Source organism: Poecile atricapillus, chromosome Z (assembly GCF_030490865.1).
Source record: "Poecile atricapillus isolate bPoeAtr1 chromosome Z, bPoeAtr1.hap1, whole genome shotgun sequence".
Lineage (NCBI taxonomy): Eukaryota > Metazoa > Chordata > Aves > Passeriformes > Paridae > Poecile > Poecile atricapillus.
This window is the reverse complement of record NC_081289.1, coordinates 143,756,566-143,776,827: the sequence shown is the minus strand read 5'-3', so window position 1 is coordinate 143,776,827 and position 20,262 is coordinate 143,756,566. Positions and strand designations below refer to the sequence as shown.

Genomic DNA, 20,262 nt, shown 5'->3' with positions numbered 1-20,262 from the left:
CTCAGCTGTCCCTGAGATGTCTCCTTAGCTCCAGGACACCTCTCACTCTCTCAGCTGTCCCTGAGATGTCTCCTTAGCTCCAGGACACCTCTCACTCTCTCAGCTGTCCCAGAGATGTTCTGTCCTTAGCTCCAGGACACCTCTCACTCTCTCAGCTGTCCCAGAGATGTTCTGTCCTTAGCTCCAGGACACCTCTCACTCTCTCAGCTGTCCCTGAGATGTCTCCTTAGCTCCAGGACACCTCTCACTCTCTCAGCTGTCCCTGAGATGTCTCCTGAGCTCCAGGACACCTCTCACTCTCTCAGCTGTCCCAGAGATGTTCTGTCCTTAGCTCCAGGACACCTCTCACTCTCTCAGCTGTCCCAGAGATGTCTCCTGAGCTCCAGGACACCCTCACTCACTGTGATGGTAACGCAAGCTGTGTAACCCAGACGGGATATTTCCTGATTTCTCTGCCAAAGACAGGAATCTGGAGGGGTTTTTGTAAGACAGTTGATGATTGTAACAGTGGTTAATCTTCCCAAAAGCTTTCCACATTCTTCTGCAATAAGCAGAGCCAGGATGCACGGGCAGAGCCCTGCTGGCAGATGCCAGCACTCGTCACCAAACGGGGCACGGGGACACGGGGACACCTGAATCCCTCAGTCCCCTGCATCCCTCAGTCCTGAGCAGCTGGGGGACACTGGGGGACCTGAGGCCATGGCAAGGGCACAGGGACACTGCATCCCTCAGTCCCCTGCATCCCTCAGTCCCCTGCATCCCTCAGTCCCCTGCATCCCTCAGTCCCAAGCAGCACAGGGGACATTGGGGGACCTGAGCCCATGGCAAGGCCACGGCGGGGCTGCCACCAGCTGCTCCAGCCGGCTGCAGTTTGCCAAGGTACTCACTTGTATTATGAAATTTAAGGTCTATTTTATTATGTCATTTTATGTCATTTTTTAACTTTGTGGAAGGTGGTATGTTGAACCGAGTGTAAGCTGAGTTTTTCAGACAAATAAAGTAGCTCAAGAGTGAATGTTATTTTATCATTAAAGGGTTTTTACTCACTGATTTGTGCCAATAGATGTCCTTTATCTCAATGACAAGTATTACATTGCTTTCAAAGTTTTATTTATAGCTATTGATGTAAAACCCACACACACATATTATTTGCCAAAGTTCAATAAAGGAGGAAAACGATGCTTTCGCTTCCTTGTGCCATCAGAAGTTCCTGGTTTTTCCCCAGGGTTTTTTTCTGCCACAGCCCCGTCCCACAGCAGGGGTGGAGCCCAGCAGGGCTTGGGCTGCTGCAGCTCCCAGGGACAGGGAGGATGAGGAGAGCTGAGCACATCCCAAAAACGTTGCCTGGGAACGAGGGCCTGGCCAAGCACGAGCAAAAGTGCTTGGGAAAAGATGTGGCACCTTCTCCCAGGAGCTGTGATATTACAGCAGAAATCGCTTTCTGTTCATGTAACTCATGGAATTTTATGATTCAATGTAATTACTGTAAAATGATGTCAGTTACTGCGCTTTCTTTCCCTGAAGCAGCTCTGCAGGAGGAGGCAGGAGGTTCCTGGAGCTGAAATTCCATGGCAAGGAGGATGTAGCAGGTTTGCCTTCCTTCAGTCAGTCACTTACCCTGGCTTTGCTGTATTTCTGTCTTTAAAAAGCAAACCAAACCAGCCCTTTCTTGCCCTGACCAGCTCCTCTCTGCCCACCTGGAGCAGGGCCAGCCTGGGGAGGGCACGGGGGGACCCCAGAGCCCCCAGAGCCCCCAGCCCCAGAGCTGTAGCTGCAGGGTTTATTGTCTGGGATCTAACCTCGGGGTTAATAAACTCACTGAAAAATCTGTTTTCACACTCATTCTGCATCCCTCTCTCGACACTGAGCCAGATTCTGCCATCAATTAAATTTCCGCCGCTTGGTTTCACTTTGCTGAGCGGCCCCGGCTGCAGATGAAGGCAGAGCCCAGCACCGGCTCTTCCCAGCCCCTCTCCTTCCCCTCGGGCCGGGTGTGCAGGGGGAGCAGGAGGGTCCTGAGCCCCCTGTGCTGCCCGAGGAGTGTTTTCCCAAGCCCCTCGCCATGGTGGAACCAGGAAAGGGAAAATCGCTTGAACAGCAGAGGCCAAAGTGGTGACACCGAGACTAATGCAGGCTCGGCAGGTCGTTCCCATCTCACTCGCAGGATTGTTCCCTCGGGAACGCCTTTTCCAGGCACTTAGCAGCGGGCACAGCTGGAAGAAGGAAATGGGACCATTTCATTAAGCCGAGCTGGAGGATGCGTGCTGGGATTGCAGCCGGATCAGCAGCAGCTTTTCCCAGTGCCAGGCTCTGTACCCACGGAGCTCATTCCTCTGAATTCCCCTCAACTCGCTCTTTCCTAACCCTGCCGAGAGTCACAGCTGCTCCAAAACCCGCCTCGCTTTGGGGAACAAAGGTAAAACCCCGAGCAGCAGGGCAGCTCTCCCATCCCAGGGCTGCAGGACCAGCCCCTGGCAGCCGGGCTGGATGGCTCTGCCTGCTGGAAGCTGCCCCTGCTGGAAGCTGCCCCTGCTGGAAGCTGCCCCTGATGGAAGCTTCTCCTTGCTGGAAGCTGCCCCCGCTGGAAGAAGCTGCCCCTGATGGAAGAAGCTGCCCCTGCTGGAAGCTGCCCCCGCTGGAAGAAGCTGCCCCCGCTGGAAGAAGCTGCCCCTGCTGGAAGAAGCTGCCCCTGCTGGAAGAAGCTGCCCCTGATGGAAGAAGCTGCCCCTGCTGGAAGAAGCTGCCCCTGATGGAAGCTGCCCCTGCTGGAAGAAGCTGCCCCTGATGGAAGCTGCCCCTGTTCGAAGCCGCCTTCAGCCTGAGCACGCTGCAAACCTCCAGGAGGGACTCCAGGGCCCAGCCCAGAAAGGGATAATGGCAGGAAGCCATAAGATATTAAACCAGCAGATTAAAACATACAAGACCACTTTGGGTCATGTTACACATCCCTCCCCTCCGCCTGGCAGTAAAAGACAAGCGTAATGGCCCAGTAAGTCCGGGCTAAAAGCGCTGGGGGAGTTGTGTGTGAGGAGCCCGGCCTGGGCACTGCCCCCCCGATGCTCCGGGCATTATCCCTTAAGTGCTCCTTTAAACTGCCCTGGCAGCGCCTCCCGCTCGCTGCAGAATCGCAATTAGGCCCCGTTGCGGGTGATGTTCACACGTTATGGATCATCCTCACAAGTGACAGGAGAATGGAGCGCTCTGGATTGCCCGTGACAGCTCCTCTCCATCATTCCGGGAACCTCTGCAGCCCCTGTCCCTGCCCGGGGGGGATCTCACAGAGCCCCCCAGCCTTGATCAGCCTTGGGGGGAGCCTGAAGACCACGGGCAGGGACCCCTCCCCCGGGAGCCGAGCTCCAGGGCTGCTCCTGAACACTCCAGGGACGGGCAGGAGCTCTCCCTCCCCACCCTGCGCTCTCCTGGCCTTTGGGGCTCAGATGTCCCCGGGCAGCCGCTCTGAGCGCGGGGATCAAAGGCCACGCGCTCAGAGCTGATCCCTCTCTGGACAGACAATCCATCTCCACACAGGCATGGAAAGGATGCTCATCAGCCGGGCCAGTGGACCCCAACTCAATAACTTCTCCTGGCAGCTACAGCTGAGCACATCGCTAAAGCTCCCGCAGCCAAATCCCCGCTCAGAGGTGAAACAGCAGAGCTTGGGCTCAGATTCCAGGAGAAAAGAACCTTCCCTGCTCTCCTCCTCATTTCCCAGCTTCCACCGTGCTGGGTTTGCATCCTGCTCTCTGCCCCGTCACAACCCAGCCACAAGAGCTCACTCATGGATCAGCCGAAGCATCCAACACCCCCAATCCCTGCTCCAGAAAATAATCAATCCAGCACTTCGTTAGCAACATCGGCAAGGAGCTGCCCAGAGACCGCTAACGGGGAGCAGGGTGAATTATCCATCACCAGGGCAAATCCACGGCCCACGTCTTCCCCAGCCTCTTCAGGAGGTGGAACTCACCCCAGCCTGGCACCAGAGATTCAAACACCAGCATAAAGACAAAGACACACAGCTCAGGTATTTCTTAAAAAAAACCAAACAAGTTTAATTGGAATTCCATCCTTATGGCAAATGACACGCAGTAGGATTATCCAAATTTGCTGTGTTACACCAGCTGGAAGTCCTTGTTAATCTGAAATGCATATGTTGGGCTAAAAGCAAGGATCTGTACACATCTGGCACGGACAAAATGAAAGGAGCTGCTCTGTCCTGCAGCTTCATGGTGATCCCCAGCTCTCTGGGCATGTGGCAGGGGAGAATTCACCGAGCTTTTAAGTGCTCCTAGGGAAACCCTGCCTGCCCTGAGCTCAGCTGTGCCATCCTCCTCTCCAGAGGACGGCAGCTCTGACACCATCCACACAGCTTTTGGTGTCACAGCACCTTTTGGAAGCTCCTACCTTCTCTGAAATGCAGCCAGGACCGAGGGACAGGTTAAAAAGAAACTCAAAAGAGAAAAAAATCACTCAATAATGAAAAAAAGCGCCAAACTGCAGTGTGAAAGCAGGAAAACAAGCTCAGCCCTTCACTTCCCCCTTCTTCCTTCCCTCAGGACACTGTTCCTAACTCCTCAGCTTCCAGCAGGTATCCTGAGGGATACCCAGGAGCTCTGGGGGGCAGGTCCCAGCTGAGTCCTGGGGCAGGAGGACCCCCTGGCACCCCCAGAGCCCCCAGGGCTGCAGCCCAGGCTGTGGGACCCCAGGGATGAGCAGAGGAGCTGCACAGGCTGTGGGACCCCAGGGATGAGCAGAGCAGCTCCAGGGTTGCTGCACAGGCTGTGGGACCCCAGGGATGAGCAGAGCAGCTCCAGGGTTGCTGCACAGGCAGTGGGACCCCAGGGATGAGCAGAGCAGCTCCAGGGTTGCTGCACAGGCTGTGGGACCCCAGGGATGAGCAGAGCAGCTCCAGGGTTGCTGCACAGGCAGTGGCACTGCAGGAACTCCTGCAGCCAGGAACAGCCCAGTCCTCACACGGCTCCCAACAGCCGCAGCTCCGCGGGACACCGCGCCCAGGAGGGCGCAGGAAGGCACCTGCACCCTGGGATTCCTCTCTCCTCGGGAACTCAGAAACCTCCAAGAGAACTCTGACAGCAACCAGCACCACAGCTCTGTGAGATGGGCCCCAGCTGCTCAAGGCTGGAAAATTAAGTGATTTCTGCATGATGGTGTAATAGCAGCAACAGAGTAATTATCCCACTTGCGGTTAGAACACTCAAAAGTGAATTTTAAGTACCTTTTATTACTGGGGACCAAGGTAATGCCTCAGGATCAGTGCCAGCTGGTAGTTTCAAGGCTCTCTCCAGTATGAAAATGAAAAGCCATCTGTATTTATAACACCACAAGGTTCATACAAAGCTAACCTTCGCTTTCCACACTTGTGAATGCGCTGGCCACAGCCTGGAGCACCTGAAGGTCCACGTTCCCTCCAGCTGGGAGGAAGCAGGAGTGAGGAGGAAGATTTGACAGAGCAGACTGTTCTCCACTAAGTGTCAGGCAGAGAAGTGGAACAGAGGAGGTTCTTTGTCCAGGGAGATGTAAGGCCAGTGGACAGACTGGACATCTGTGCTCCTTCCTCCTGCCCAGGCAGCGAGCAGAGCCCAAGGGGAGGGAGAGGAGGGACAAGAGAAGCTTCTGGCTCCCTGCAACAGGCACAGGCATGAAGGGTCGAGGAAGACTTCTTTCTGAGAGGGCCAGGGTGCTGCAGGAGGTTCTGGCACTGGAGGAATCTGTCTCACCCTGGGAAGCAGGTATGGCAGTGAGCAAGCAGCTCTCCAGAGGTATCAGGGATGTACAGCACTCCACAGCATCCAGCCGTTCCTCCAGCACCCCATCCTTAACTCCAGCAACCCAACAGAACTCCACAAACCCCTGCTGCACCACAGGAGGCCTCTTCTCTCTCTAAACACCCTGTTCTCCCAAGAGCAGAGCTCCAAACTGCTCGTGCCTCACCTGAGCAGCACGGCAGCAATTCCCAGGCACAGCAGCAGTGCCCAGGCACAGCAGCAGTGCCCAGGCACAGCAGCAGCTCCCAGGCTGCAGCAGCAGTGCCCAGGCTGCAGCAGCAGTGCCCAGGCACAGCAGCAGCTCCCAGGCACAGCAGCAGTGCCCAGGCAGCAGCAGCAGTGCCCAGGAAGCAGCAGCAGCTCCCAGGCTGCAGCAGCAATTCCCAGGCACAGCAGCAGTGCCCAGGCTGCAGCAGCAGTGCCCAGGCTGCAGCAGCAGTGCCCAGGCACAGCAGCAGTGCCCAGGCACAGCAGCAGTGCCCAGGCACAGCAGCAGCTCCCAGGCTGCAGCAGCAGCTCCCAGGCTGCAGCAGCAGTGCCCAGGAAGCAGCAGCAGCTCCCAGGCTGCAGCAGCAGTGCCCAGGCTGCAGCAGCAGTGCCCAGGAAGCAGCAGCAGTGCCCAGCCTGCAGTGCCCAGGCTGCAGTGCCCAGGTCCTGGCATTTCAGTGCTAAGGACATCAAGTAAACGTGTGGCTCCCAAGGGCACGGGGTCACTCAGTGCCAGGGCCCTGCCCTGCTGGGGCTGGCAGCCTTTCAGGAGAGCCCTGCCTGCTCTCAGGGATCTGCAGTGTGAAACTCTGAGTGACTCCTGACCGATCCTCTCCGTTTAAATAACAGCAATTACAGCCCTACCCACGGCACTCCACAGGTATCCCACAAAACCACACTCCTGCAGCACAGGAGAAAGCACAGAGCAGAGCTGTAAACCCCCTGGAGAACAAGCCTGACTTCCTAAATTTACTTCACCAAACACAAAAAGCCCTTTTTAATAAAAATAAGAATTTTAAAAGCCGTTCTGCTTAACGGATAAGCCAACACGTTTCCACACGTGCTCCTGCTAGACTTGAAACACAATGGAGCAAATTCTCCAGTATCACCCAAGCAGGCAAATGCCTTTCAATTTATGCTCTTCAAATGCTTTCCTGCAGATAATGAAAATGTTTTTCCTAGAAAATGTAAACAAGTTTTGTGCGTTCTACTATCCCAGCTAAGCTTTCACCGGAGTTTCTGGCAGGAGAAAACCAAACCAAAACAAAGCCTTATCTTTAAGTTCTGAAAAAAACCCAAATATATATATATATGTATATATATACACACACATTATTGAAAAGCATTAGGAGTCACTTGATCTCCAAAATCTCCAAAGCCAGCTGCAAAGTCCCCCTCAGAACAAACAGGCTGTGCTGGTCAGAGTGCACCTTAAACAAAAGCAAAAGAACCTTGGAGCTGGCCAGAGAGTGCACTGGTGCCCACCCTGCATACAAAGGAATCCCTGCATAGAAATAGAAGCTAATTGTAAAAAAAGCCGTGTAAGGTTTTCAGTGCATCCTGCTGGGCTCACGCTAACTCCAGCCGGGGTCGGTGACACGACATCTCCTCACACCCGACAGGAGAAATGCCCTTATTCCCCTACTTCCTACAGCTCTTCTCAAAGAAAGAAATGATGGGGAGGAGGAAGCCAAAGGCAGGCTGTGCCTGCTGCTGGCCAGCCCTGCCCCGGGCCGGGGCTCACAGGGGCTGGCTGCTGAAGAACGCCTTGCTCTCCCTGCACACGGGGTTGACGCAGAGCGGGCAGCACAGGGTCAGCTGGCGGGAGCACACCTCGTTGGAGCGCAGGTGGGAGCACACCAGGTCTGCCAGGGCCTGTGGGGCAGGGGGAACGGTCAGAGGGAGCAAATCCAGCTGTGCAACCCCCCCAGCCCAAGCCGGGCAGCCCGAGCCCCCTTCTGCCAGCAGCACACAGACTGCGGCACTGTGAGCCCCTCTGAGCTGGACAGGATCCACAAGGGGCTCCACCTGTGCTCCTGAACTCAACATACATTCAGTCTACCTGCAAACACCCACAGCCAGCAGGAAACACAACTGCAGACCCCTGCAGACACCCACAGCCAGCAGGAAACACAACTGCAGACCCCTGCAGACACCCACAGCCAGCAGGAAACACAACTGCAGACCCCTGCAGCCCCTGCGACGCAGCAGATACCTTGGAGAACAGCGGGTTTCCATTGAGAGACTCCGCTCTTCTGATGTTCTCAACTCCACACTGAATCAAAAATAAGGAGGAAAGAGAGAAACCTGTTAATCTGATCCTTCACTGGGTAGCCTTCAAAATCTGCCTGTTCATTCAGAGGTTGCCCCAAAATGACAGGATTAAATGCAGGATTGTGGTCTTCAGTACAGCAAAAATTACTGCGGGGCAACATTACATCTTGCTGCCAAAAACCATTCATTCTTTTTTAGCAGGATTTGTAATGGTTTAAAGATCTCAGCCTAGAAAGACAAACTCCCATCCTCTTTTGTGGTTAAGCTGTTTCTGATTAATTTCTGATTTACAGGAAAATAAAGCAAATCCCAAATAATACCAGAAGCAGCAACTACAAAGGCAATTTCAGCCCGGGAGAAATCATTTCAGAGCAGCACTGCCCGAGCAGGGACCAAACCCACAGAGCACTCACCTCTCTGGCTAAAACCTGGGCATACTCGATATCCAGCTCGTACAGAGTTTCAATGTGGTCACTCGTAAATGCAATTGGGACCAGCAACATGTTCTTCTTTCCTCGCTGGCACAGTCCTTTAATGGTCTCGTCTGTCTGGGGGCCGAGCCAAGGCATTGGGCCAACCTGGGACCAAGAGCAGAGGTAAGAGAGGAACCCTCATCACATCATTCTTACAAAGAACATTTCCCTAGGCAGGATGACAGAGCAGTTATGGGTGGGACAGAAACAGCTATTTCTATTTCCCTGCTTTTGCTTGTACTTCTCACTTTCTCCATTAAATGTCTAATGAAGACACACCTCCCACCGTTACATCTCAAAGGAGCAGAACCTGGGCTGGCCTGAGCAAGGCTGAGTAAAAGAACTGAAAATGTAGATAAAGGTGAATTCTTTTCAGTCCAGTAAGAGCCTGCACAGGGTTTAGCTGCTCCCTGAGCACATACCTTGGACTGCCACACCAGCCTGTAAGGGTTGGAGTAGTTGAGCTTCTCCATGACCCTCTGGACAGTGGCTCCCACCTCCTGAGGGTAGGGATCACCGCGATTCACCACCTGCAGCACAAACACAGCAGCCCTTGGCACCAGGGGACACTCTGGGCAAGGAGCAGCTCAGCTGTGTCCCCACACCCTGCCCCAGGGAACTCACAGACATGGGCAGCGAGTGCGCTGAGAACAGGATGACCACCTCTTTCCTTTTGTCCGGGGGGAACAGGTTCAGCTCCTTCTGGATGTGATCAGCAAAGCACTGCTCAGGGAAACAAACCAAGGCCAGAGTCAGGCACCCCTGCTCTGGGGATGCAGACAGGCAGCTCCTGTGTTCTGTGCTCCCTCAGGAGCTCCCAGTTCCCAGTTCCTGAGGCCAGAGTCAGGCACCCCTGCTCTGGGGATGCAGACAGGCAGCTCCTGTGTTCCCTGCTGCCTCAGGAACCCCCAGTTCCCTCAGTGTGTGCAGGGAGCAGCCCCCAGCACAGGCAGCTCTGCCCCCCTGCCTTCAGCGCCTTTTCCATCTGCTCAGCACCCCACAGGAAAGGGAGCAGAAGCTCCCTGAAAAAGACCAAAGAGCCGTTTTCTCTGGAAAGAAAGCAGCAAGAAGGCTTCCCTTCCTGCCACAGCCAGGAGTTACTCCTTGCTGCCAGAGGGGAATCTGCCAAAACACCATAATCTGTGGGTGTGCTGATCACAAACCTGCTCTGAGCAGGAATTTGGACTAACAGCCTGAAGAGGTTCCTTCCAGCCACCACCATCAGGGCAACATCACCCAGCTTTTAAAACAGGATGTGCCCAGTGGTCACTTTCACACGTTACCTTGCCAAAGCGTGGGGTGTGAAATAACCCTCCTTCTGTCATTTCAGACATGGTAGACAAGACCCATTTCATCACACAACCCTCAGATTGAAGCCTTCCTCCTATCCTTCCTCTTTTCTATATTTTAGAAGAAAATATATACAGCTCAAAGTCTTCAGATCCACACCTGAATGAGAAGGGGATGTGTGGGCCATCGGTCAATTATGCTCCACTTCATCTTTGGCTTCTCCCCTTTCTCGTTATAGTAGCGATAAATGGCATTTAAACTGCTTCCTGCAACAGAGAATTAACAACACGGGTTCAGCCAGGCCACAGCGAGCTGTCAGACCAAAACAGCCTGGCAGCAAAGCAATTATCATATTTTAAAATGCTCCCCAATTAAAATGCAACCGTAAATCAGAGCTGTGAGTCCGCAGGGGGAAGGATTTTATCCCAGGCCGTACAATGCAGCGGTGTGCTCAGAGCTCAGAGGGTTCATCCCCAGCCACGTGCCCCCAGCAGCCGTGCCCTGCTCACCCGTGGTGGAGCAGCTGTACTGGGGGTACTGGGTGAAGGCCACGGCTCTCTCGATGCCATCGCTCTCCATGTCGGCGATGGCCTCCTCCGTCAGCGGGTGCACGTACCGAAAGCCAATGTAGTACTTGTGAGGCGCTGCCAGCACGGGACACAGACCACAGCAGAGGGGAGAATTCACAGAAACACAGCTTTGAATCTCAAACACACAGGAACAGGCAGGCTGAAACTGCTGGCAGGGACACCTGCTCTCCCAAAATTCCCATTTTGGAGGGGTTTCATAAAAAGCTTCATGGCTTTAACACCTAATTTTGGCAGCGATATGATTCTCCCTGGAGACATCTCAGGTTCCTCCAGTTTTTATCTCTAATCTTTTGGGTGTCAGCTTTGGGACCATGGCTTGGTTAGAGGACGGGAGGCTTGCTGTTTTGTTTTTTTAAGTGGAGGTCAGAGGTTCTTAGGAGAACAAAAGCAAAGTTTCTTTTTGAGGGTTTCCGGGTCAGTGGCTCTGAAATAACATTCAGCAGGTTTCTGAAGGAAGCAGATGTCCCGTGCTTGGGCTCCACTCCATACATTTATGCAGGATTCAGAAAACAGGTTTAGTCAGCCCCAGTTCCCTGCAGGAGGCGGGAGAGCTCCCAGCTGGGAGCAGCAGCAAATAAAAACCCAACTTCAGGAGCCCTTGAGCCAGAAACCTCATTAACATCTTTGAACGGCATTAAAGACAAAAGTCTGACTAACCACAGCAGGGACCGAAGGAGTTCAACCTGGGAAAGGACATTTTGGGAAGAACATGGCCTGGAACCTGGAAGCAATACCCTGGCAGTGTCAGGTTTTGTTCATGGGCAGCAAAATGAGATGTTGGTGCCTGTGTACACAGACTTTAAATGACAGTGACGTCCTGCCGTGGTCCTGTAGGATAGAGCCATTCCCTCCCAGCAGCTGGCACAGTGCTGTGCCTGCATTTAGGATGAGAGCAGTGCTGCTGACACACCGAGGTTTCACTTGCCCACACCACACCAAGGCAAAATGACCCCCAAAGTATTTCTTTTCTGCCACATTTCACACAAGACCAGCACCTCCTGCAGTCACTCAGTGAGAGGGCTCAGCACTCCTGAAGTGCTGCCTCTGAGCACACCCAAATTCCCAAATGCTGTCTGCAAGCACATCCAGCTGTTCCAGCTGTTCTGAGGGGACAGGAGCTCTGCACCCTTGGGATGCCCAAGGACACGGTGGGAGGCACTCAGTACTTTCTATTCTTAAACTGCAGCTGCTGTCAAGTGAAAAAGAAGCTTCCAAAGGACTTATCAGGTGGGAGAGGTGCCCAGAGAAGGGTGTGACTGCACACAGAGTGGTCACCAAACAAAAGCAAGCGGGAGTGGGACACTGGGGAAAGCAGATAAACCTTCCAAGCCTTATCTGCAGAACCTGCTGCAAGGCTGACCCTTCAGGGGCTCCAAGCACGCTCCTGCCCTGGTGACAGAGCAGGGCTCAGGCTCTGACTGCACCTGCAGGGAGCACAGCTCCAGCGACGCTAGGGACTCACATCTGTGCAGAAAGGACTGAACATCACCTGAATGGAGGCACCAGTGACACACCACCTTCTCCATGGATGAAATAAATTTGGTTCTAGCCTTACAAGAATGTTGCTTTTATCCTTCCAGACCCTTTTAGCAGTCCTTTTCCTCTAGCCAAGCCTGAGGCACGTGCCACAAAGAGCTACAGACCAGTCCTGCACAAAAGGACATTGCCAGAATCATCTGCACCCGTTTCCCATCCCAGCCGTGCTAGCAGGCAGTGCCACAGGCTGTCCTGTACCAGCCAGCACCCCTTGCTGGGAGGGAGAGAGCTTCAGAGGGATTCTGTGACACTGAGAACAGGGAGGGCAGCTGTGTTCATGTTTGAGGTTTTCTCCTCATGCAGGACTGGCAAAAAGAACATTTCTTTCCACCGCAGCCAAACTGCCCAGCCTTATCTCCTGCTGTGTCCCGGGTGGGGCTCGCTGCTATCGCTCAGCCGTGCCCTGCACTGCTCAGCTGCAAAGCCTTGTCTTTTCTCCAGCTGTCCTCCTTTCAGCCCTGAAACAGCTGCTGAGAGTTCTGAGCCTCCCACACCCGCCTTAGTGGCTCATGATACATTCCCTTTCCTTCCCATGTAAGCCTCAGGCGCTGGTCTCCAGCACAGGCTTCCTCGGGCTCAGGCAGGGCTTACAGGGCAGTGCCACACACCGAGGGAGAGCCCTGGCACCTGCCTCTGGACACCCAAAAATAACACACCTGGTCTATGGCAGTCATCTTCCCTCCATCACAGGAGGGACAGGTGACTCGAGAAGGGCCCTACAACGAACTCACTCCCTTCTGTGCCACCTTCCCAGCAGGGCTGAGACCCACAGCAGCCCACAGTGAAAAGCGAGAGGCCAAAGCCGCTCTGCAAGCACAGGTTTGGCGGCAGAGGCAGCAGCAGCCCGCAGGAGGCTGAGCAGAGCAGTACCAGTGTGAGGAGACATGCTGTCCAGCAGTTTCACCATGCCCTCTCCCTGCACCGCCGTCCACTTCTTGATGGGGGAGCCCCCGCCGATCCTGCTGTACTGCTCCTGGATTTTCGGGGTGCGGCGCTTGGCAATGAGCGGAGCTAATTGACTGCAGCACGGAGAGGGACACGTTAACAGCACAGCCCCAGCCACCCCTCCCCAGAGCTCTGCTGCAGCAGCCTTTCCCTGCCATCCCCACAAACTACAGCAAAGCAGCAAGGCTTGTTTGGTGTTCAGTTCCACCGCCCTTCCCACACCGCAGTGTGCAATTAAAAGAGAGCCACCACGGCACAGCTACTTCCAGAGAGTTCTGGCACTGCCTCTTGCGCTGCTCCCAGGATGAAGCAGTCTTAGGGAACACTGCTCTCTGCACAGGGTAAATATCAGAGCCTCCAGCTCAGGCAGGGACACCCAGCCCCCCTGGAGCACAGGAGATCCCAGCACTCCTCACTTTTGAGCTGGAAGCGTCATTAGGTCTCTGTCCAGGAAGAGACGCAGCAGGAAATCGTGGACATCATCCAGCCGCTCCGGGCCTCCCATGTTCAACATCAAGATTCCCGTTTTAGGTTTTCTATGGACAGAAAGAGATGTTGCAGATCCTAGTGACCCATTGCTTTTATTTTTATTACAATGGCAAAGCAACCAGTTTATCCTCCCGCATTTGCCTTTCACACAGGCAGCTCCCATGCCAAGGCTCCTCCTGCTTATGTAAACTCTTGTGCTAGGAACAGGAATGACCAGACACAAGTATCTACATGATCTCTGCTTTTTTAAAAAGTAACCACTCTGGAGCACAAACTTTAGCTGGAAACACACTCAGAAAGCTGTCTGGCAGCTGCTGTCTCTAAGGGAGGTTATAAAACAGTCTCGGCTGCGGTTTCCAACCAAACCAAGCAGCAGCTTCCCTGCAAAACAGATGAGCCACTCGCACAGGTCTTTGCCTTCTTTACTATGGAGAAACATCTCATCTCCTGCAGCAGTGCCAGAAGCAAGAAGCCTTTCTACACTTCACTGTAGGGCCAGTTGTGTTTGGGTGGGGTTTTTCCAGAATGGGTTTTCTATCCAGGTGCAGGTCTGGCACGCTGCTGTACGGATAACATCCTGCACAGCAGCACAGATGGGGCTATCAGCGTTTACAGAATGGCTGCTGATCACAACTCTCACCCAATCTCCCCAGGGAATTGTTTCCCCTGCCCAAGGGAGCCCACAGACCAGGACCTCTCACTTCCCCAGCAGATGGTTTCGGCTGCACAGGGAGCTTCGCCCTCCTCTCGTTAAAGCCAAAGTCTTACAACAGGGCATTGAGAGGATCCCCGGTGTTTTGGAACCTCAGTTTCTGTTCCCCTTCTGCCGGAGCGTGCATCAGAAGGCTGCTGAATAAAACCCAGGAAAGCAGGAACCAGAACTTCAAATGATAGTGATAACGAATGTCCTTCCACTGCTCCTACCCTGCCCCAGGCCTGACGTGGGCCCTGCAGGGACAGGGCTGTCCTTGCCCCTGAGCGAGAGCAGAGGCAGGCAGATAAACAATCCCCCCCACGGGGCAGAGGAGACCCCATGGCTGTCCCATGGCTGCCCCACAGCTGTCCCACAGCTGCCCCATGGCTGTCCCACAGCTGCCCCACAGCTGCCCCACAGCTACCCGAGACCCCACCACGCACACCTACCGCTCCTGGGGCTGGATCTGGGCCTTGGTGCTCTCCGGCACAGCGGCGGCCGTGGCCTGGCCTCTCCATCGCAGCGGCACCCGCAGCTGGCTGCAGCTCCTCAGCACTGCGGAGAGAGAACAGCCCTGAGCCTCGGTGAGGAGAGAACAGCCCTGAGCCTCTGTGGAGAGAGAACAGCCCTGAGCCTCTGTGGAGAGAGAACAGCCCTGAGCCTCTGTGGAGAGAGAACAGCCCTGAGCCTCGGTGAGGAGAGAACAGCCCTGAGCCTCTGTGGAGAGAGAACAGCCCTGAGCCTCTGTGGAGAGAGAACAGCCCTGAGCCTCGGTGAGGAGAGAACAGCCCTGAGCCTCTGTGGAGAGAGAACAGCCCTGAGCCTCTGTGGAGAGAGAACAGCCCTGAGCCTCGGTGAGGAGAGAACAGCCCTGAGCCTCTGTGGAGAGAGAACAGCCCTGAGCCTCTGTGGAGAGAGAACAGCCCTGAGCCTCTGTGGAGAGAGAACAGCCCTGAGCCTCTGTGGAGAGAGAACAGCCCTGAGCCTTGGTGAGGAGAGAGAACAGCCCTGAGCCTCTGTGGAGAGAGAACAGCCCTGAGCCTCTGTGGAGAGAGAACAGCCCTGAGCCTCTGTGGAGAGAGAACAGCCCTGAGCCTCGGTGAGGAGAGAACAGCCCTGAGCCTCTGTGGAGAGAGAACAGCCCTGAGCCTCTGTGGAGAGAGAACAGCCCTGAGCCTCTGTGGAGAGAGAACAGCCCTGAGCCTCGCTGAGGAGAGAACAGCCCTGAGCCTTGGTGAGGAGAGAGAACAGCCCTGAGCCTCTGTGGAGAGAGAACAGCCCTGAGCCTTGGTGAGGAGAGAGAACAGCCCTGAGCCTTGGTGAGGAGAGAGAACAGCCCTGAGCCTTGATGAGGAGAGAGAACAGCCCTGAGCCTCTGTGGAGAGAGAACAGCCCTGAGCCTGGCTGAGGAGAGAACAGCCCTGAGCCTTGGTGAGGAGAGAGAACAGCCCTGAGCCTCGCTGCCCTGGGGCCCCACAGCTCTCACACCCCCCGGCCACACAGAGCCTTCCCCACTCAGCCCCCTGGAATCGGGCAGGAAAGCACAGGCTGCTGCTGTCTTCCTTGGAACACTTCTGTATTTATCTGCAGGTACCAGGCAGCAGCCAAACCCCAAAGCAAAGCCTGCCTGGGCTGTGAGCTCCAGTCAGAGCTCCAAGTGCTGACAACAGAGCAGAAACAAAGGGCTGACACCACAGGCTGTGACTCCTCGTGGGTCAGACACACCTGGGCTAACCCAGGCAAGCACAGGATTTCCTCAGCGTGTCTGCAGCGTAGGTTAGACATCTGCTCCTGTTTGACCCTATGGCAGGAGCAGCGAGCAGCAGCTCCAGAATCCATTTACATGGAGATCTTCCTTCTCACTACCCAGCCAGGTGATGGTTTTCATCTGGACTTCAGCATCAGACAAACCCCAGGATTTTACAAGTTTGAGAACATCCACCCCCCTCTCCAGCTCTCCTGGAGCCCCCTTTAGCCACTGGAAAGAGCTCCAAGGTCTCCCTGGATCCTCCTCTTCTCCAGGCTAAAGGCTCCAGAGCAGAGGGGCTCCAGCCCTGGCAGCAGCTCCGTGGCCTCCTCTGGGCTCACTCCAGCATCTCCATGTCCTCATTGTCGGGGGCCCTGCAGCTGAACACAACTAGATTATCCCCAAGGTTCCTTCCAACCCATTCCATACAATTCCCTGCTGCTTACAGCCTGCCTTTTCAAAGGCACACTTCATTCTCCTCGGGAGTTCATTGTTATTACATGGTATTCTTTTAGTGCAAATATAGTGTGAATTGCTCGTGGTGAAAAAAGAAAAGGTTAAATTCTGCATCCCCGTCTCTCCGACCATTGTTCAGAGCGACATTTCCCCTGTTAGACCGCAGGGGCTCAGCAGCAATTGAGCCCCAATAGCACAGAGCGAGCCACCCGCTGGGAAGAGCATCTTACAGCTCACAGCTCTCTAATAACCTCCTGAACAGATGCTGAACGGCCTCAAAACCTGCCCAAATCAATGGCAACAAGTCATCCTGCAAATCCAGCCTCTCACTCGGGATTACCAGTGCGTAGCTGTGGATGCCTGCATCTGCACCGACACAAAAGGCTGCAAACTAAAGAACTTCAAGCATCACCGATGCCTGAAAGGCTCTTTTCAAATATTTATTTTTGACTTCCAGTTCTTAGGTTATTACTTTCTGAGGTGCTGACACTGTGTGTCAGTTATAGAGAACAATAAAAAGGGAAGTTTCGAAGGCTGCGTGTCAGAGGGTGGCTGGGTACTGATCTCCAGGGAATGGTCCCAAGGGTGCCAGAGCTCCAGGAACACTTGGATAACACTCTAGGGTGGGATTAGGGATGGGACGTTCTGCAATTGTCTGACTTAAGGTGAGGTTTATTCATGTTTCCACCTGCATCGTGAAGGACACGGCGCAGAACGGGATGAGCAGCGAGGATGATCCCAGCTTGATGGAACACTGGTAAAAGTGTTCATTCGTGTGTTCCAGCAGTGGCACTGCGGTATCAAAGTCTAAAGTGAAAACTGAGATGGGGAGCACGCAATGCCTGTGGGCAGGACACGGGGAGAGCGCTGCGCGGCCGGGGCTCACACCTCCCGCCGCACCTGCAGCCAACCGCGACACGGGCAGCATTTCCACACAAACTCCTTCAAACGGGAGGGTGGCTCGAGTTGAAAATTCCACGCAGGGTGAAACACACAGCTGTACCGACAGTGGGCGAGAGGCCGAGGCCCACAGGAGCCCCACAGGAGCCCCTCGGCCGCGGGTGGCGGCACCCGAGCGCGGCAGCCCCCGCCGTGAGGAGCCCCTGCGCGGCGGCCGCGGAGACCCCTGAGCCCCACAGAGACCCCTGAGCCCCGCGGAGCCCACAGAGCCCACAGAGACCCCTGAGCTCACAGAGCCCACAGAGAGCCCTGAGCTCACAGAGACCCCTGAGCCCCACAGAGACCCCTGAGCTCACAGAGCCCACAGAGCCCACAGAGACCCCTGAGCTCACAGAGACCCCTGAGCTCACAGAGCCCACAGAGCCCACAGAGACCCCTGAGCTCACAGAGACCCCTGAGCTCACAGAGCCCACAGAGACCCCTGAGCCCCACAGAGACCCCTGAGCCCCGCGGAGCCCACAGAGCCCACAGAGACCCCTGAGCTCACAGAGCCCACAGAGACCCCTGAGCCCCACAGAGACCCCTGAGCCCCGCGGAGCCCCACAGGAGCCCACAGAGACCCCTGAGCTCACAGAGCCCACAGAGACCCCTGAGCCCCACAGAGACCCCTGAGCCCCGCGGAGACCCCCGAGCCCACAGAGACCCCCGAGCCCCGCGGAGCCCACAGAGACCCCTGAGCTCACAGAGCCCACAGAGCCCGCGGAGCCCGTGGAGACCCCTGAGCCCCGCGGAGACCCCCGAGCCCACAGAAATCGCGGAGCCCACGGAGTCCACAGAGATCGCGGAGCCCACAGAGCCCGCGGAGCCCACAGAGCCCGCGGAGCCCACAGAGATCACGGAGCCCACAGAGATCACGGAGCCCACAGAGCCCGCGGAGCCCACAGAACTCGCGGCGCTCACGGAGCCCACAGCGTCCCGGCGGGAAGTCGCCCCCACGCAGCCGGCCCCTTCCAGCACCCCCCGGTAAGCCAGCCGGCTGCCTGCGCGGCCCCAGCGCGGGTCAGCGTTATGAAAGGCGCCTCTCGGCCGTTGTGTAACGCCGTGCCGGCGCTGCCGCCGCGCTCCGGCCCGCGCAGGGCCCGCTGTGTCCAGGCGGCCCTCAGGCCGCCCGCCGCCCCCGGGCCCCCGTTCCCGCCATCGCCGCGGCGCCCCCACACTCACGGTGACGCCCGGCAGCGGCAGCGGCAGCGGCGGTGGCAGCAGCCATCTTGGCCGCCCGCATTCCCTCAGACAGCCCCGGCACCGCCCCTCGCGTTACACCGCCCCGGTACCGCCCCGATACCGCCCCCGGCACGGCCTCCGGCACCGGCCCTCGCGTTACACCGCCCCCGCTACCGCCCCGGTACCGCCCCCGCCACGGCCTCCGGCACCGGCCCTCGCTTTACACCGCCCCCGGTACCGCCCCCGCCACGGCCTCCGGCACCGGCCCTCGCGTTACACCGCCCCGGTACCGGCCCTCGCGTTACACCGCCCCCGCTACCGCCCCGGTACCGCCCCCGCCACGGCCTCCGGCACCGGCCCTCGCGTTACACCGCCCCCGGTACCGCCCCCGCCACGGCCTCCGGCACCGGCCCTCGCGTTACACCGCCCCGGTACCGCCCCGGTACCGCCTCCGGTACCGGCCCTCGCGTTACACCGCCCCGGTACCGCCCCGGTACCCGCACGGCAGAGGGGCCGGTCCGGGGAGAGCCGCGGCGGTCCTGAGGCAGGTGTCCCGTTAGCGGCGCTGCTCCGGCTGCCCTCCATAGCCCCTGTGGACTCCCACGGAGTGAGGGAGGGTAACTCCCGGTTTGAAGTGACTGCAAAACGTTTTAGAAGTGCAAAACGTTTTAAAAAGAAATTTAAAATGTTACTGTAAAAAATGCTGGGGGCTTTCTCAGCGGGCGCCTCATGATGGGGAGAGATGAGGGTTCGGCTCTGCGCCCCGTCAGACACATTGGTGCAGGAGCAGAGCTCAGCTGCTAACCTCCACTCCCAGCAGAAATTCAGGCACTGCAATTCAGGCATTGGAAAAGGTTGCCCAGGGAGGTGGTGGAGTCACCATCCCCGGAGGTGTTTAAAAGGCATCTGGATCTGGCACTGTGTAATGTGGTTTAGTGGTTTAGGAATTCCAGAGGTGGTGCTAGGTTGGTGGTTAGACTCGATGGTTCTGTGATAATGACACTGTAATTTAAACACAAAGAAACAAACACCACAGCACTTATCCTGCACTTGTGGGTGGTTTGCATCCCACATCTCCAGCAGCAGCTTTGGATACCTCATGGGAGGGCCAAGGGCAGAGCCAGCTCTCGGTGCCAAAGGCTGGCAGCACTGTGTTGTCCTCAAAAGTGCCTTACAAAGAGGGGCCAGGTAGGCTTTAACATAGATAAATGTAAATTAAGTGATTGTAAGGAGGGGGCAATCTACTCAAAGCTAAAGGACAGTCATCCCAAAGCTGCCAAAAGGCTGAAAGGTCCTGAAACCAGTGCTGGCAGGCCAGTTTACCAGTTCCTAATCCAATTACCAATCTGACTGTCTGGAGACACTGTGGAGGAAAATGAAAGTGAGGATGAGGAGAGATCCAAGTTCTGATTACACATCTTCTTCTCTTCTGCAGGTTTGTTTTCCCTTTCTAATAAAAATAAATTCAGGTTCTCTTGTGTTCCAAGCAAGATCTTTCCCAGATTCCACCCCACACCTCTCTCCACCAGCTGCAGAGGGAATTGCACAGCAGTCTCTGGTAAATTCCACACCATCTTTCATCCATCCAGTCACCTTTTAAGCTCCTTATCTGATCTGCCTCTTCCATGAGCACTTCTTAAGTCCTCAGCCCTTCCTCTAGCAGCTCCCCTGATAAGGATGCCTTTAACCTTTACACAGTAGCTCAGCCCTGCCAGGTTTAAGGACTGAAAACTCAGCCTAAACAAGGGATGTTTTTCTAGAATCATCTTTTCCCGACCCTCCTCCCTTCCCACCACTCTAGGCACTAAAAGGAAAGCATTTTATAAAATCTTTACCTGGTGCCAGAGGTCCAGGCTGCTCCCCCAGCACTGCTGCC

The 20,262-nt window shown here is 55.9% G+C and overlaps 1 protein-coding gene across 1 annotated transcript; it reads right to left on the bottom strand.

The window, feature by feature from the left end:
• Positions 1-6,408: 6,408 nt before the first annotated feature.
• LOC131593040 (ferrochelatase, mitochondrial) lies at positions 6,409-18,473 on the bottom strand. Its single transcript, XM_058865208.1, has 11 exons — positions 18,387-18,473; positions 14,512-14,617; positions 13,296-13,415; positions 12,805-12,953; positions 10,318-10,452; positions 9,968-10,074; positions 9,143-9,241; positions 8,941-9,048; positions 8,459-8,623; positions 7,987-8,046; positions 6,409-7,646 (listed from the first exon to the last, which is right to left on the bottom strand). The coding sequence occupies exons 1-11, from the start codon at positions 18,445-18,447 to the stop codon at positions 7,512-7,514; spliced, it is 1,245 nt and encodes a 414-aa protein (XP_058721191.1). The 5' UTR covers positions 18,448-18,473; the 3' UTR covers positions 6,409-7,511.
• Between the last annotated feature and the right edge of the window lie 1,789 nt (positions 18,474-20,262).